Source organism: Vicia villosa, linkage group LG1, assembly GCF_029867415.1.
Source record: "Vicia villosa cultivar HV-30 ecotype Madison, WI linkage group LG1, Vvil1.0, whole genome shotgun sequence".
NCBI classification, from domain to species: domain Eukaryota; kingdom Viridiplantae; phylum Streptophyta; class Magnoliopsida; order Fabales; family Fabaceae; genus Vicia; species Vicia villosa.
The window spans coordinates 206,861,374-206,875,086 of record NC_081180.1 but is presented as its reverse complement, the minus strand read 5'-3'; the positions used below and the strand labels follow the sequence as shown (position 1 = coordinate 206,875,086).

At 28.8% G+C, this 13,713-nt stretch overlaps 2 protein-coding genes across 2 annotated transcripts; one reads left to right on the top strand and one right to left on the bottom strand.

Moving 5' to 3' along the window:
• Nucleotides 1-1,200: 1,200 nt before the first annotated feature.
• Nucleotides 1,201-1,683, bottom strand: LOC131593624 (pectinesterase PPME1-like). Its single transcript, XM_058866191.1, has one exon. It carries the CDS (start codon nt 1,681-1,683, stop codon nt 1,201-1,203), a length of 483 nt encoding a protein of 160 aa, XP_058722174.1.
• Nucleotides 1,684-12,189: 10,506 nt separating this feature from the next.
• Nucleotides 12,190-13,507, top strand: LOC131593617 (putative F-box/LRR-repeat protein 23). The gene is made up of 2 exons (XM_058866185.1): nt 12,190-12,533; nt 13,003-13,507. Exons 1-2 carry the CDS (start codon nt 12,190-12,192, stop codon nt 13,505-13,507), a joined length of 849 nt encoding a protein of 282 aa, XP_058722168.1.
• The last annotated feature ends 206 nt before the right edge of the window (nt 13,508-13,713 follow it).

Below are 13,713 nucleotides of genomic sequence, written 5' to 3'. Positions count from 1 at the left end.
TAAGAACATCAGACTTTGCAGTATTTCTAGTCATGGACTTAACATCAGGGTGCAAAAAACTAAGTAAGTTAACTATCCCTTCATGTTCAACAAAACTAAAAGGATAATTGTGTTTAACAATTACCTCAAAAATTCTTTCCCTATAGATTTCTTGATTCAGTGGCGGATAAGATGATCCATTTCCTCTTCCAACACAAATCGCCGCGTGTTTTTTCAAATTCGAAGTGCCACCACCATCTCTAGCCATGTAAATTTTATTACAATTTTTGCATTTGGCCTTTGGGAATCCTTCATCATCAACAAACTTTTCAAAACATTCCCAAGCCGTAGAAGTTTTTGCTCTTTTCGAACTAGGGACTGATTTGTCAACTGAATCCTCAATTTGAATTACGGGTTCATCGCCTTCGGTAGACATATTTCCTGCTTGCAAGTAAATAACATGGTAAAGGAAGAATTTAATTACCACAAATAGACAAAAGTGTAGGAGTAGCCATCAAGAGGAAGATTAAGTGATAAAGTGAATTCATCTCTTTGATTTGTAACTGTAGCCAATTTATTAAAATTAGGAAACTAACATAAAACAATTCAAGTTCATTCAACATTAAAGAGAAAATACTAGTAACATAATAGCTAATATACTAACATTTGCTTATCCTAAGAAAAAACGTGTGAGTACTTATTTGGAGGAATAGTGTTTATATTGAAGTTCATTATAAACGAATGACCGAATGAGTGAATAACTAATTGACTTATTGTCTTATAATTACCAAATGCTATTACTGCTAGGTGACAAACTGTTGAGTTGGGTAGTTAGAATAAACAGAGAGAAATTCAATAACTAATCTAAGTTAAAACTACCCTTAATTATTGGAACCCTTCATTGTTGTTAGTATCAAACATATGAGTTAAAAACTTGTTCCATGGCCACCTCTAATCATCTATGCCAAACAAATTGGCTGTAACTATAACAATCCAGTAATTTCCAGAGTATGATTTTGTTATGAGAAATGCTTGTATTCAAATAAAAATTATCATAAAAATAAACCAAAATTATATAAAACCTTAACATGAACTAAATGAGATATTATATTATATATATACAATACTTAGAAATTCAAAAGACTCATATATTCTTCATCAAAACTTATACATATACATATAGATATATAGATTATAAAAGACTAGCTTATAGTATTACACTCAAGAAACAAAAGAACTCATATTAGGAACAATCAATGTTGCACTATCAACTGTGCCATATTGTTTTGCAGTACCATCAAAAGTTAAATTAGGCATATTTTTTGGTGTACCTAACAATGTAATAAAAGGTTTAGACCTGTCAATTGTTATTTTCTCCTTATAATTTCCAGGACCTATCTTAAGAATTACACGTTTGTTGTTTCCAGTAGGTATGCTATTGATGGCATCGGTGATGGTTTTGAATTGACCACTACCATCTTTCATTACTTTAATAACCTTAGCACCAGGCTCTGCATCCACTAATCGTTCAAGGGTACTTTTTCTTTGTTTTAATGGACCCACATTCTTATTAAACCATGAATCTACTTGGGATCTATCAGCAGGAATTAGACTATTGTCATATGATAATACAACATTTGCTTTATATAAAATTACTATGATAATAACAACATTAATGATAGAGGTTCTTGTTTTTGAAATCATTTTTCTTGCTTGTAATTTGTTTTGTTCGATCAATGCAATATAGTATTTATATGATATTTGTTTTGAAACATCGGTGATGCCTCCATGTTTTTTGGTTTAACTAAACAAACAGAAACAATAGACCTTTCATGGAACATGTTTTCGTTTGACATGGGAAATCTAGAGTTGCCTAAGAGCTTAAGACTTTTAGATACGAGTCACAATCCGGTTTATGGGAAACTCCCCGACATGGGAAAAAACAATGATTTGTCTCGACCCGACTCTTATATTTTCATAAGTGAAACACATTTGTTCAAATACAATTCAACCTTAAAATCATCAGAGATCAGAATAACCAGAAAATAAATTATTTGCACCTTTGTTTTGTAAGATTTGATGGTCGAAATCAGCAACTTGTCTCTAGCAATTTGTCTCACTTTTGTATCAATTCATGTCTCAAAATCTTCTTTTCCTGCAAGAAACAGAGCAAGTGAATCAACAAAGATTAAAAACAAAACAGCAATCTCAAAAAAATATGAGGAAACTAAACAAACATTTACCTTGTTAGCTTTGTAGAACTTGGAAATCAAAGCAATGTCAAGTGATAGCTATAAGCACCAACCCTGAAAACACAGAAACACAAACATTTGAATGAAGCAACCCTGAAAATTAAAACATAAGCATAACCATAACCACAAATCCTTTGACATGAAAAATAATACTGGGTTTCAGCATATAAATTATCTTAAATACACCGTTTTTACGTTCGAAACGAAAATCAAACATATGAATTTCGAAACGAAAAATCAAACAATGCATACGGATCGAAGAAAAATTCGGTGAGATCTACGAAATTGAAAGAGAAAGTGTGAAATGGAAGAAAAAATTGTGAAACGTTCGTTACCTTTGCGCGAAAGTAGGGAAAAAGTGACAAATCAGCTATGTCGAATTCAAAGATTTGAGATGAAATTGGGGGAAAATATTGAAATTAGGGTTAGTTTGGAGAAGGAGGTAACGAGAGAACGATACAATGAAGAGAGAGAATATGAAAGTTGTTTTCTTTGTTTATTTTGTTTTTTAATATATTTTTAATAAAAATACTTATAATAAAATATAATCCATTGGATTTACATAATGAGATGGATGGATTGGATCAATCCATTTGATTTGGTGGATGGATTGGATCAAATCCATTAAATTACTTTTAGTTTATTAGATGGATTGGATGGATATTTTAGTGGATGGATTGGATGGATTTTTGTATAATGGATCCAATTGCCACCCCTAATAGCAACCAAAACAGTGAAAAAAAGAAACAGTTGTTTCGGTGATGAATCTAGGGAGAAAGAAGTAAGCAAAGCAAAAGTACCGTCTTCTTCCTTCATCTTCGCAAGCAGCACTGAAAGAGTTACTCCGTTCTACAACTTAAATGTTGCCGCTGTCAGAATCGTAACAATGTCGCGGGAACTAGATTACATGTTGAAGTAGATGGAGTGACACCATCAGAATCATTACCACGTTGCCAGAACAATACCTTAAACATTGACATCGTCTTCTTCATGAATAGCGAACTCGAAATCGATAATAAATCTGAGTTTATAATTGAAATTGATAGTTAGAGAATCAAGGAAACATGGTGATCAAAAATTAAATAATGTTTGATATAATCGATTGATATGAATTGTTGGATGAGAGAGCGAAACGAGGAATCGTGATTTAGGGTTTTATTGGAAGCGAGTTGTTCAGTGAGTTTCGCGAGAACGAGGAGTGAGTATTTTGGTTTTATTTCCTTAATTCGCAAAATAAAAAAAAAATCAATTTCATTAACAGGCTTTATTTTAGAATGTTAAAATATTTACAAAAATGCCACCGTCCCTAAAAACGCTTTTATTTCATATGCCTATAGCAGCGTTTTCTAAAATCGCTTTCTAAAGATAGCCTAAGAAAGCACTTCGTTTTAGCAAATTTTGTCTGCAGCCTATAGCAGCGCTTTTTGATAAAAGCACTTTCATTGTAGTGCTGCTAAAAGTGTTTTTTAGCGTAGTGAATGAAAATTGAATTTAGATATTTAAATAATATATACCTTTTAAATGTTTTGATGTTATATATATATATATATATATATATATATATATATATATATATATATATATTGTTTAAATATTTATAAATATTGAAGAATAAATATAATTGTATAAATAATAATGATATTCATGCATTTGTATAGGTTAAGATAATTTTGTATGACGAATTTCAACTCAAATGCATATTGAACGTAATATTTATTAATATTTTTTGCATGAATTTAACTAATCGTGTCCCGTTACAAATTTTGAAATGTTATTTTTGTGTGTGACTATTTTAAAATGTTATTTGATAATCTTTATAATGATAGTAAGAATGGTTTAATACATTATAAAAATAATTTTGAAATATAATTATATAAAGAATAATTATGTTCAAGCATTTGCATAGGTTAAAATAATTTTGTATGATGAATTTGTATACAAATATACATTGAAAGCAAGATTTATCAATGTTTTCTTCTTGAATTTAACGGTCATGTCCCGCTACAAATTTTAAAATGTTATTTGATATTTTTGATACATGATTAAATACATGATAAAAATATTGAAATCTTGCATAGCAATTAAACTCTTTTTTTATTTTCTAATTTTTTATAACGATATATCGCATTTAATTTGCACTAAAGTCACATTTAATTCAAATTAAAGTGGGTAAGAATGTTTAAATTCAAATATTGAAATATTGTGTATTTAATTTACACATAAAATAGTGCAATGAATATGTGAAAATTGAATATAATTTTTTTTAATATTTATTTTATTGGTAACAAATATGAATTAATTAAAAATTACATTCTAAAGAATTGAAATATAATGAACATTGATTTCAATCAATTTTAAGTAACATTGATTTCAATCAATTTTAAGTAACATTGATTTCAATCAATTTTATTTATTTATAATTCGTTTTGAAAATAAAATTTCACATTTAAATTATTTAAGTTTTGGGGTTTTTATTCTTCCACCACAAATTTTAGTTTTGATCATTAATTTTACAGATTTGTGTATTTACTTTTTTATATCAAACATAAATATTATAATTTTAGGATACTACATTTATTTTTCAAACAAAAATTTTACAGGTTTTAGTTTTCATCAATAATTTTACAGATTTCTGTATTTACTTTCTTATATCAGACATAAAATATTATAGTTTTAGGATACTACATTTATTTGCCCAATGCATTGTGTAAAATTATTGAAAATATCTAAATGACTATTTTAAAAGAAAAATTACTTTATCAAACACTATTTAATTCTCTATTTATTTTGATCGGGCTACTGCTTTTATCAAAATTTCTGATACATTTATGTTAAAAAATATTAGTTCTATATCAATATACCATTAAAAACAAATTTTTTTCAATAAATAGATATCATCATACAATATAAAAAAGCAAGATGAGTTCTTTGGCAAGTTTGCCAAGTGTCATCTTCTTAGAAGTCTTACCTTTTAAAAACTTGCTATTAATGGTAATTTTACTATAATTAACTTTAATTATTATATTCTTATTTAATTAATTATTTCACTAATTTCTAATTACTATTTATTATTATTTATTATTGATGATCTAGCTGATTCAAAACATTTATTGGAAAGAGTATAAATCTAATTAAAAAAAATTATTGGAAAGAGAAATCGAATTAGTTGCTATGTATTTCCTATTTTATCTCAACGATATTATTTCTTTCCTTTAAAAAGTCATTATGTATTCCTTTTTTATTTCAATTATTTATTTATTTTATTATACTTATATATTTTAAACTTATTTTATTTTTAGTTTATCCTAAAATTAAGTAGTTAAATAATTTACATCATCTAATAATATGATTGAACATTGTATTTTTTACAAAATGATTGCGATATAATAAAGCTTCAAAAGTATTAAGTAAAGAAAGTATTTTATTTATAAACGTTATGTTAGTGGAGACATCTATATATTATTATTATTATTACTATTATTATTAAATTTTTATACCATGTAAATTATGTAAATGAAAAGCTCAATCAATTCAGTTTCAAATCAATATTATTATTATTATTATTATTATTATTATTATTATTATTATTATTATTATTATTATTTTTATTATTATTATTATTATTATTATTATTATTTATTATTATTATTATTATTATTATTATTATTATTATTATTATTATTATTATCTCAACCACGTGATTTCTTTCTCTTAAAAAGTCATTATGTATCCTCTTTTTTATCCCAATTATTTATTTCATTTTCTTCCCAATAAATATGATGTAATTTGGAATTATTATAATAAATTTTTATTTTTTTTTTATCTCCACGTGCAAAATTCGTTTGGAATTTACAATGAATATATATTTACATTTATATATTATTATTATTAATAAATTTTATACCAAACAAGTTATATAAATTTGTGTGAAAGTTTGGGAGAGTTTGATTCCAAGTGACATGATGATTGAATTCTTCACGGCAGATTTGAAGAGTTGGATCCAGCTGAACTTAAATTACAGCAACAGGCGCATTAGGAATTGGAGAAGTACCTGGATTATTGCTTGTCATACCTTGTGGACTTGGAGAAATCAAGCAGAGCATGAAGAAAATTTTATAAGGCCTCATGATCCTGTAAATCACATACTCCGAAGAAGTGAAGAATTTTTCCAAGGAGTGCAGATGTTTAAAACTGTGGTGGCTGGAAACAAGTTGATAGGGTGGAAACCTCCTACTAGAGGGATAATAAAATTTAACACTGATGGGGCTTGTAGGAAGTCAAATGTTGCAGGCTGTGGAGGTGTGATTAGAGATGAGTTTGGAAGATGGCAAGGTGGCTTCTCTAAATATGTTGGGTGTAGTAGTGCTCTTCTGGCAGAAATGTGGGGGGTGTATGAAGGTATAAAATTGCTCCACAAGTTGGGTTATAATCGTGTGGAGATAAATATCCATGCTATGGAAGTAGTGACAGCTTTGGAACAAGGTGTAGTGGGTGATGTGGAGTGTGTTGCTATTCTTCGCGAGATTCTCCAACAGTTGAAAATGCTTGACACTGTCATCCTATCACATACCTACAGGGATGCTAATGCGTGTGCTGATGCTTTGGCTAATCATGGATGCAACAACAAACGATATATCTTTTTTGATAGAGCTCCGGATTTCCTTACTGAGTTACTAGAATTTGATTTTGCTGGAATTAGTATTTTTGCTGGCAATTTTGTGTAGTTGTTTTTTTTTCGGGCGTTAGACCTCTTCATCACCAAAAAAAAATCAATATTATTATTATTATTATTATTATTATTATTATTATTATTATTATTATTAATAGGGCTTAATTACCCACCTCCTCTTTACTCAAAAGGCTCATTGAACAAAATCCCTTAAATCTGCCTGCTTTATCTTCTCTTTCATTCTTTAAATCAAACGTTTCACTTTTCTCAATTTTTTTGGAATCTACTCTCCATGTAATACGTGAAGAAACCAAGAGATAAATTCTATTTACAAAGTTTTGTATTTAATTATCACAACACACAATGCACTCCGGCCACCAAAATTCTCTCTTTTTTAAACACACCATGTTTCTCTCTTAGTCTCACTTTATAACACACTATTTGTTTCCCTCTTCAACCGTTCGCTCTTCACCTTCCTTCAAGCTTCTATTTTCATCTCACCCTATCACTGCCAAACACTCTCATCGGAGAAGTTTCTACCCTCGACGCCGCTGCCAATAACAGTCTTCGACTCTGACTGGTGATACAGGGTGAAATTGGAAACCATCTGAACCCCCCCCCCCCCCCCCGACTGTTCCGCCACCGTATTTCTGTAATGTTTTGTTTCGAGCAGAAAAAGATCCGCAGGCAATCTTCTCCGTTTTTTCTCTCTACAATGCGTTTTTTATTCTTTCTTCTCCATTTTATTTGCAGGTGTTTCTAAACTTTTAGTTTTCAAGGTTTTTCAATTTGCTGCTCTTTGATTTCTATCAAGGGGATAAAACCTATTCTGATATTTATATTTAACCATTGGATAAAACCCTACTATGATTTGCAGGAAATTGAGGAAATCTGTAGAATTTAAAAAGACTACTCTAAAATCTTCCCTGAAAGTCGTGTATGGTGATGAATTTTGGGGTCCTGAGAGGAGTTTTCGTCAGGGTATTTAGCCCACGAGGTGATTTTTTTTGCCTTATTGATGTGTTATATCTTTTATCTTAGTCTTATTTATTGACTTGAATTGGTTGTTCTTAAAGGGAGTATTGGGGAGTCCCGTCTTTGCCTTATTTGTCTGTCTATGCTCAAGGACAAGGACCGCCTCCAATGGTGGAGGAGCGTTTCCAGATTGTTATAAGTCAGCTTTTCCAATATGTATGTATTTCTTACTCTTAATATTGCTTAAGGTTAAGTATTCAGTTTTTGTTTAGTTTTTTGACTATTAATAATCTGTTTTCGCATTTAGAGAATAATCTATCATGGTGGAGCAATTGATGATGATATGGCAAATATCAGTGTTTCACATGTCCTTTATCTTAATGTTGTTGATCCAATTAAGGTCTGTCCTTATTTTTTTTAGTTATATGAAAGTGGTGCTTTAAATTTTAGAGATGTTATCAAACTCATATATATTTTGATATTTCTTCCTTTCAATATGACTATGAGTTTGAGTTTATTTTTGTATGATATCTACTATGTATAACTCAAATAAGTTATTGGTCAAACAGTTAGTCATCTGCCAATTCTCTGATAATGTTTTGCTGCTGCCATTGATATGTGATGCTAATCTTCCTTGATTGAACTCATGTGAAAATAAGAAAAAAAATAGGTTGGAGATTTGTTATATTGATGATATATTTTAGGGTTTCTTCATCGTCTTCAATAATAAGTTATATTTCTCCATTCCTATTTTAGTGGTTTGTTTCTTTAATATAGTTGCATAAATGCCTACTATGTGATTGATAAAATTCCGCCATGAACTTTCACTAAATTTTTGAGTGAACTCTCAACAAACTTTCAATAATGGAAGCATCATAGAAAAATTATTAGCATGTGATTGTTAATTTTCTCCGAATGAAGATAAATATATCACTAATTTGATTTTGATTGTTTTTTTGAAGATTTTGTTTGTTTGTTGCAAAAGAATTTAAAGTATGTACAATTTTATTCTTGGTGACAAAACATGAGATGCTGCAGCAACACTAATCAACAGGATGTACTACAACCAGTCCAATTTTTCTTCATAATCATAACTATGTTCTCTTAGTTAAAAAGTCATGTAGAGAAATTGATTCATTATAAGTTGTATATACAAGTGGAAGCAGACTTGAAAAGGAATGACACTTGTATATTAAAACAAAATCATATCTAAAGATAAGTTTTTTGTAGTCATAATAACATTTTCCTTTTTTTTCTTTATTTATTAGTAGTTTAGGGAAGCAAGTAGTACCAGTGAAGCAACCGCATCGGCATGATGTTTTAGAAAGCAATCAATTATTTCAAAGAATAGCTGCAGTATTAAAACATAGAAATTAAAGGTCAGTTGTTTAGTGAATATAGCTTACATGATCTTTAATGTCTCTTTGAAAACATTTTTCAGGTTGCATATTTGAACTACTTTATCCATATCTGCCTATTGTAAATTTTAAATGTGTTTAGGCATTTGATTCATTGTTGGTGGAGTTATGTTATTCATGTATGAGTAATTCGCTTTTTATGATTATTTATCTGGGTGTTTATATTGTTGTGTGTGATAGCATGTTACATGTCTATGCTTAGATCAGATTTAATTGTGAAGTAAATGGCTTTCTCTGCTTTCTTATTTTCTCGATAGTTCTTAATTTTGGCCAAACTGACTTTGTTTGCTTCATACTTGGCAGTTCTACTATATTTATTAGTGTTAATTATTAAACAGAATAATTAACTTGGGAGAAGCAAGAATATATGTGTAGAACGTATTGATTGCATTTTTTTAATTTTTGATTAATAATGTTTTCAAAAGTTGATTAAATATAATGATTGTTGTGTTTTTGTTGTAAAGGAACGCGATGAGGCTGAAGACATTAGCTGGTGTTAGTTTGATTGCAATTTTAGGTATTCCATATCATGCATTTAACAGTAGAGGACAATTTTATCCACCAATAGTGTCATTTTGCCTCAATTCCCTATAACACTAATATGGTATCATTTTGCCTCATATTTTGCTATGCAGCCAGCTTATGAGTTATGTGTTTTTCTATAGTGCTTGGAAATTATAATCAAATCGTTGAATTAATATTTTATATCTTAATTAGTTATTTTTAATTTAAATTTATAATTTAATATTTATACTTCTATTCCTACTAAGACTAATATTAAAATTTGAAATCATGGTAAAATTATAGTATTATGAGAAACTATTTATATATGTTTCAAATTTTAAAAAAATCGGTGTTTTTTTATTTAAGTAGAATTATGAACATTTATGTTTGATATCTTCCGATTTTAAAGAAAATTTCTATTTAGAATTTAATACCTTACACTTATTTATTGCAATAATTAATTTATTAATTTCTTTTTTAACCTGAAGCATAAAAAAAGCAGTATACGTGAATAAAGCCGAATAGTATATTAAATTTGTTTTTTAATAAAATAAAATAAACCAATAATAAATGTAACTGTTTTAAAATATTTGCAATTTTAATTTTAAATATGGTAATTATAAGGATTTTTTTTCTTCTGATTCAAAATATTTGATATAAAATTATGAGATTTAAATAGTCTTAATTACATCACAATTATATTCATATATATTCTACACTGAACTCTAAATTAAGTAATGAATTGACATTGTACAATTATATTTGGATATTTAAATATTTTATTATTAATTTCAATATTTATTTTATTTTTCAAATTAATATTTTTAATAATGTTGATCAACTATAGAAAATAAATTTTGGCCAAATGATACGTTTTCATTTTTTATAACACAAAATTAAAAACAATAATTTTTATTCACATTTTCCTATAAATGATTTTATAACCAAATATTTAAAAATATGTTGAATATTAGAAGTAATAAATTTTTGAAGAAATGTCGAAATTGTTTTATAATTTGCAAAAAGAAATTAGTTAATTTAATTTTTTTATGTATACTACTAATAACAACGGCATTTTATCTATACAATAGTAATCTTATTTTAAATAAAAAATTTAAATTATAAGAGTTATTAAAATATTATTTTTACTTAGAAAATATTTAACCCGTGCCTCGCACGGGTCTAAGTACTAGTTATAATAAATAGCTGCAACAAAATGCAGATATGAATACTCAATTTTATTCTAAAACTAGGCCAAGAAAAGATAATCAAATCATATAACATTTTTAGTAGATTAAAAAATAGAACTATTCCTACTTTACAAAATAAGTAAATGTTGAAGACATTGATTTATCAAAGAGCTTACCAAACCTTCTAGTGATCCTGCCTGATATCGAATAGAACTCGCGCAGCAAAATAGTAGTTTGAGTCCTTTCATTAAAACACAAATCTAAGCTCTTTAGCTGCAATTACAAAAGCTGCCTTATCAAGTGATTCAACTTCATATGAATCTTTGTCATTTTCTTCATCAACTTCAGGTATTGCAGTATGTCATACAGCTAATAACTGAGATGTTCAAAATGTTCAAAATGAAATTGAGAGATTTCTAGTGCTCATTTTGACTCTAGATGTTTTTCTCAAATGTAGGTTCTGGTGTTTTTCTCTAGAATATATTGGAGTTAAATGAGAATTATGGAGATGATTATCATTTTTCGATTATTATGCTAGAGTTAAATGTAATAATATTCAATGATTTTGATATTTGAGAAAATTTAAAGTTCTGTGTTTTATTAATTCAGTAATGATAATCCTTTTCTTAAAAGGGAATTATCTTCTTAAAATATACTCTCTCGATTTTTATTTTTATTATCTTCTTAAAAAAATGCCTTAAATTCATTATGGCCCAATGAATTACATAACCAAAAAAACTGATATAAAAACCAATTCGAGAAAAACTAAAACGAAATAAATCAAATATTCAAACGGTCGGAATTTGGACCTACATTGTTTACCCGTGGGTTGGTCCGATTAAGGGGTTTGAACTCGAACAAAACCGATATTTACCCTTAGATGTGACATTTATTTGGATGAGAGTGTAACAAACAATAATGGAAAAAAGATGATGGAAAAAATACTTTCTAGTTTTACATATCTTAAAAAAAAAAATATACTTTTTAGTTTTTACATGAATGAGGAAGTAATGTACTAATTATCATATATTGGAAACCGAGCGGAACTTTAATTATCATTTAATTATCATTGATTTTATTCAAAACCAGACTCTGACGTTTCTCTTTTAAAGTTTATTGGAAACTATGTTTCACTTTGGAGTGTCTATAAAAGCATAAAAACATAGGACTCAATTTATACGACCATTTTGTTTGAATACATCATGGCAACTTGTTCTATTCCTCCAAAGCAAGCAAAATGTGATAGCAAAATGGAGCCAAATTGGCTTGAACTTCCTATAGACATCACATCAAACATACTCCAGAGGCTTAGCACCACAGAAATTGTGACAATTGCATGCCATCTTTGTCCTCTGTGGTGGAAAATATGCAAAGATCCTCTCATGTGGCGCACCGTTCACATAACCAATCCAAGGAATGCAACCTACAATCACGAAGAAAAGCAAAAGATTTGTCACTTTGCTGTTAAACGAAGTTGTGGTCATCTAGAAGATATTAATATTGCATACTTTGCCACCGATGATCTCCTTGATTCCATAGCAGAGAAGTAACTTTTATTCTTAAAATTTTCTCGATATTGCGTGTGTTACTCTTCTATTCATGGTTTTTAATTGACGTTGTCTCTGCAATTGCATCGGGCTGCAATTGCCGTGTGATTTTAAGATTATGTCTGTAGCTGTATTAAGAACCACATCAGACAATTTTGATCATATTTTTTAAAAAAAATTTCATCAAAAATCAAAATATTAGAATCCTTAAACTTAGTTTAGTTTTCATGTAATAAAAAAACTTAACATCAGGTGTTTTTCAATATTATGTTTCAATCACCTTATTCACACCGTACAGCAACCGTAATACCTGCAACAGCATCCGCAGTCACAACCACAATTTAAAACCATGCTTATGATAGTCTTAGTATAATTTTTTATTCATTTTCTTAAGATGTTACTTTTCGTAAGTATGGATTTACTTATGGTTGTATATATTTAATATATTGTTTTCATCAAAATTTAAAGTGCCAATATAAGATGCTTGAGGCTTGTAAGGTGTCTGAATATTTCAAATAAAGGATTCAGTGAAGCTGTGAGGAAACTTCCACGGTTAGAGGAGCTGGACATTTCATACTCCAACCTATCGAATTCTCTCGATGTTATTGGCCGTTCTTGCCCACTTTTAAAATCCTTCAAATTTGCAGGAGGGTTTGAATTCCAGCGTCATTTTTCTGCTGAAGTTAGTTTTGTTATTGCTAAAACAATGAAAGAACTACGTCATCTTGATATTCAAGGAAGTAAGCTCTCTAACGATGGATTGCTTTCAATTCTAGACAAGTGTCGTCTTCTTGAATCTCTCAACATACGAGGTTGTTCTAATATTGATTTCACTGGAAGTTTGCGGAAAAGATGCATTGAGCAGATCAGATCTGTTCAGTCGCCGCGGTTTAATGATGAAGACTACACTTCTGAAGATAATGATTCCGATTTTGATGTTTTATTTGTAGATTCAGATGAAGATGGTTATTGATCCCGTTCCCTATTGTTAATTCCTAATGTTCGGCTATATGCGGTGATGAAAAACTGAGCCGTTTTATACTATCAATATTTTTGTATGTTCATGCCTTCATGGCAACCATACTCGTTTGATGAATGGTTTTGATTTTTGGTTTTTATAGCAAGTATTTATATCGGATATTTCTCAAAAGTAATATCAATTTAATCATAATTCATTAA

Excerpts from the sequence above, each read along its gene's own strand:
- LOC131593617 (XM_058866185.1), top strand. The coding sequence starts at position 12,190 with ATGGCAACTTGTTCTATTCCTCCAAAGCAAGCAAAATGTGATAGCAAA. Across the intron at positions 12,534-13,002 it reads CTTGATTCCATAGCAGAGAA|TGCCAATATAAGATGCTTGA; the intron begins GTAACTTTTATT and ends CAAAATTTAAAG.
- LOC131593624 (XM_058866191.1), bottom strand. The coding sequence starts at position 1,683 with ATGATTTCAAAAACAAGAACCTCTATCATTAATGTTGTTATTATCATA.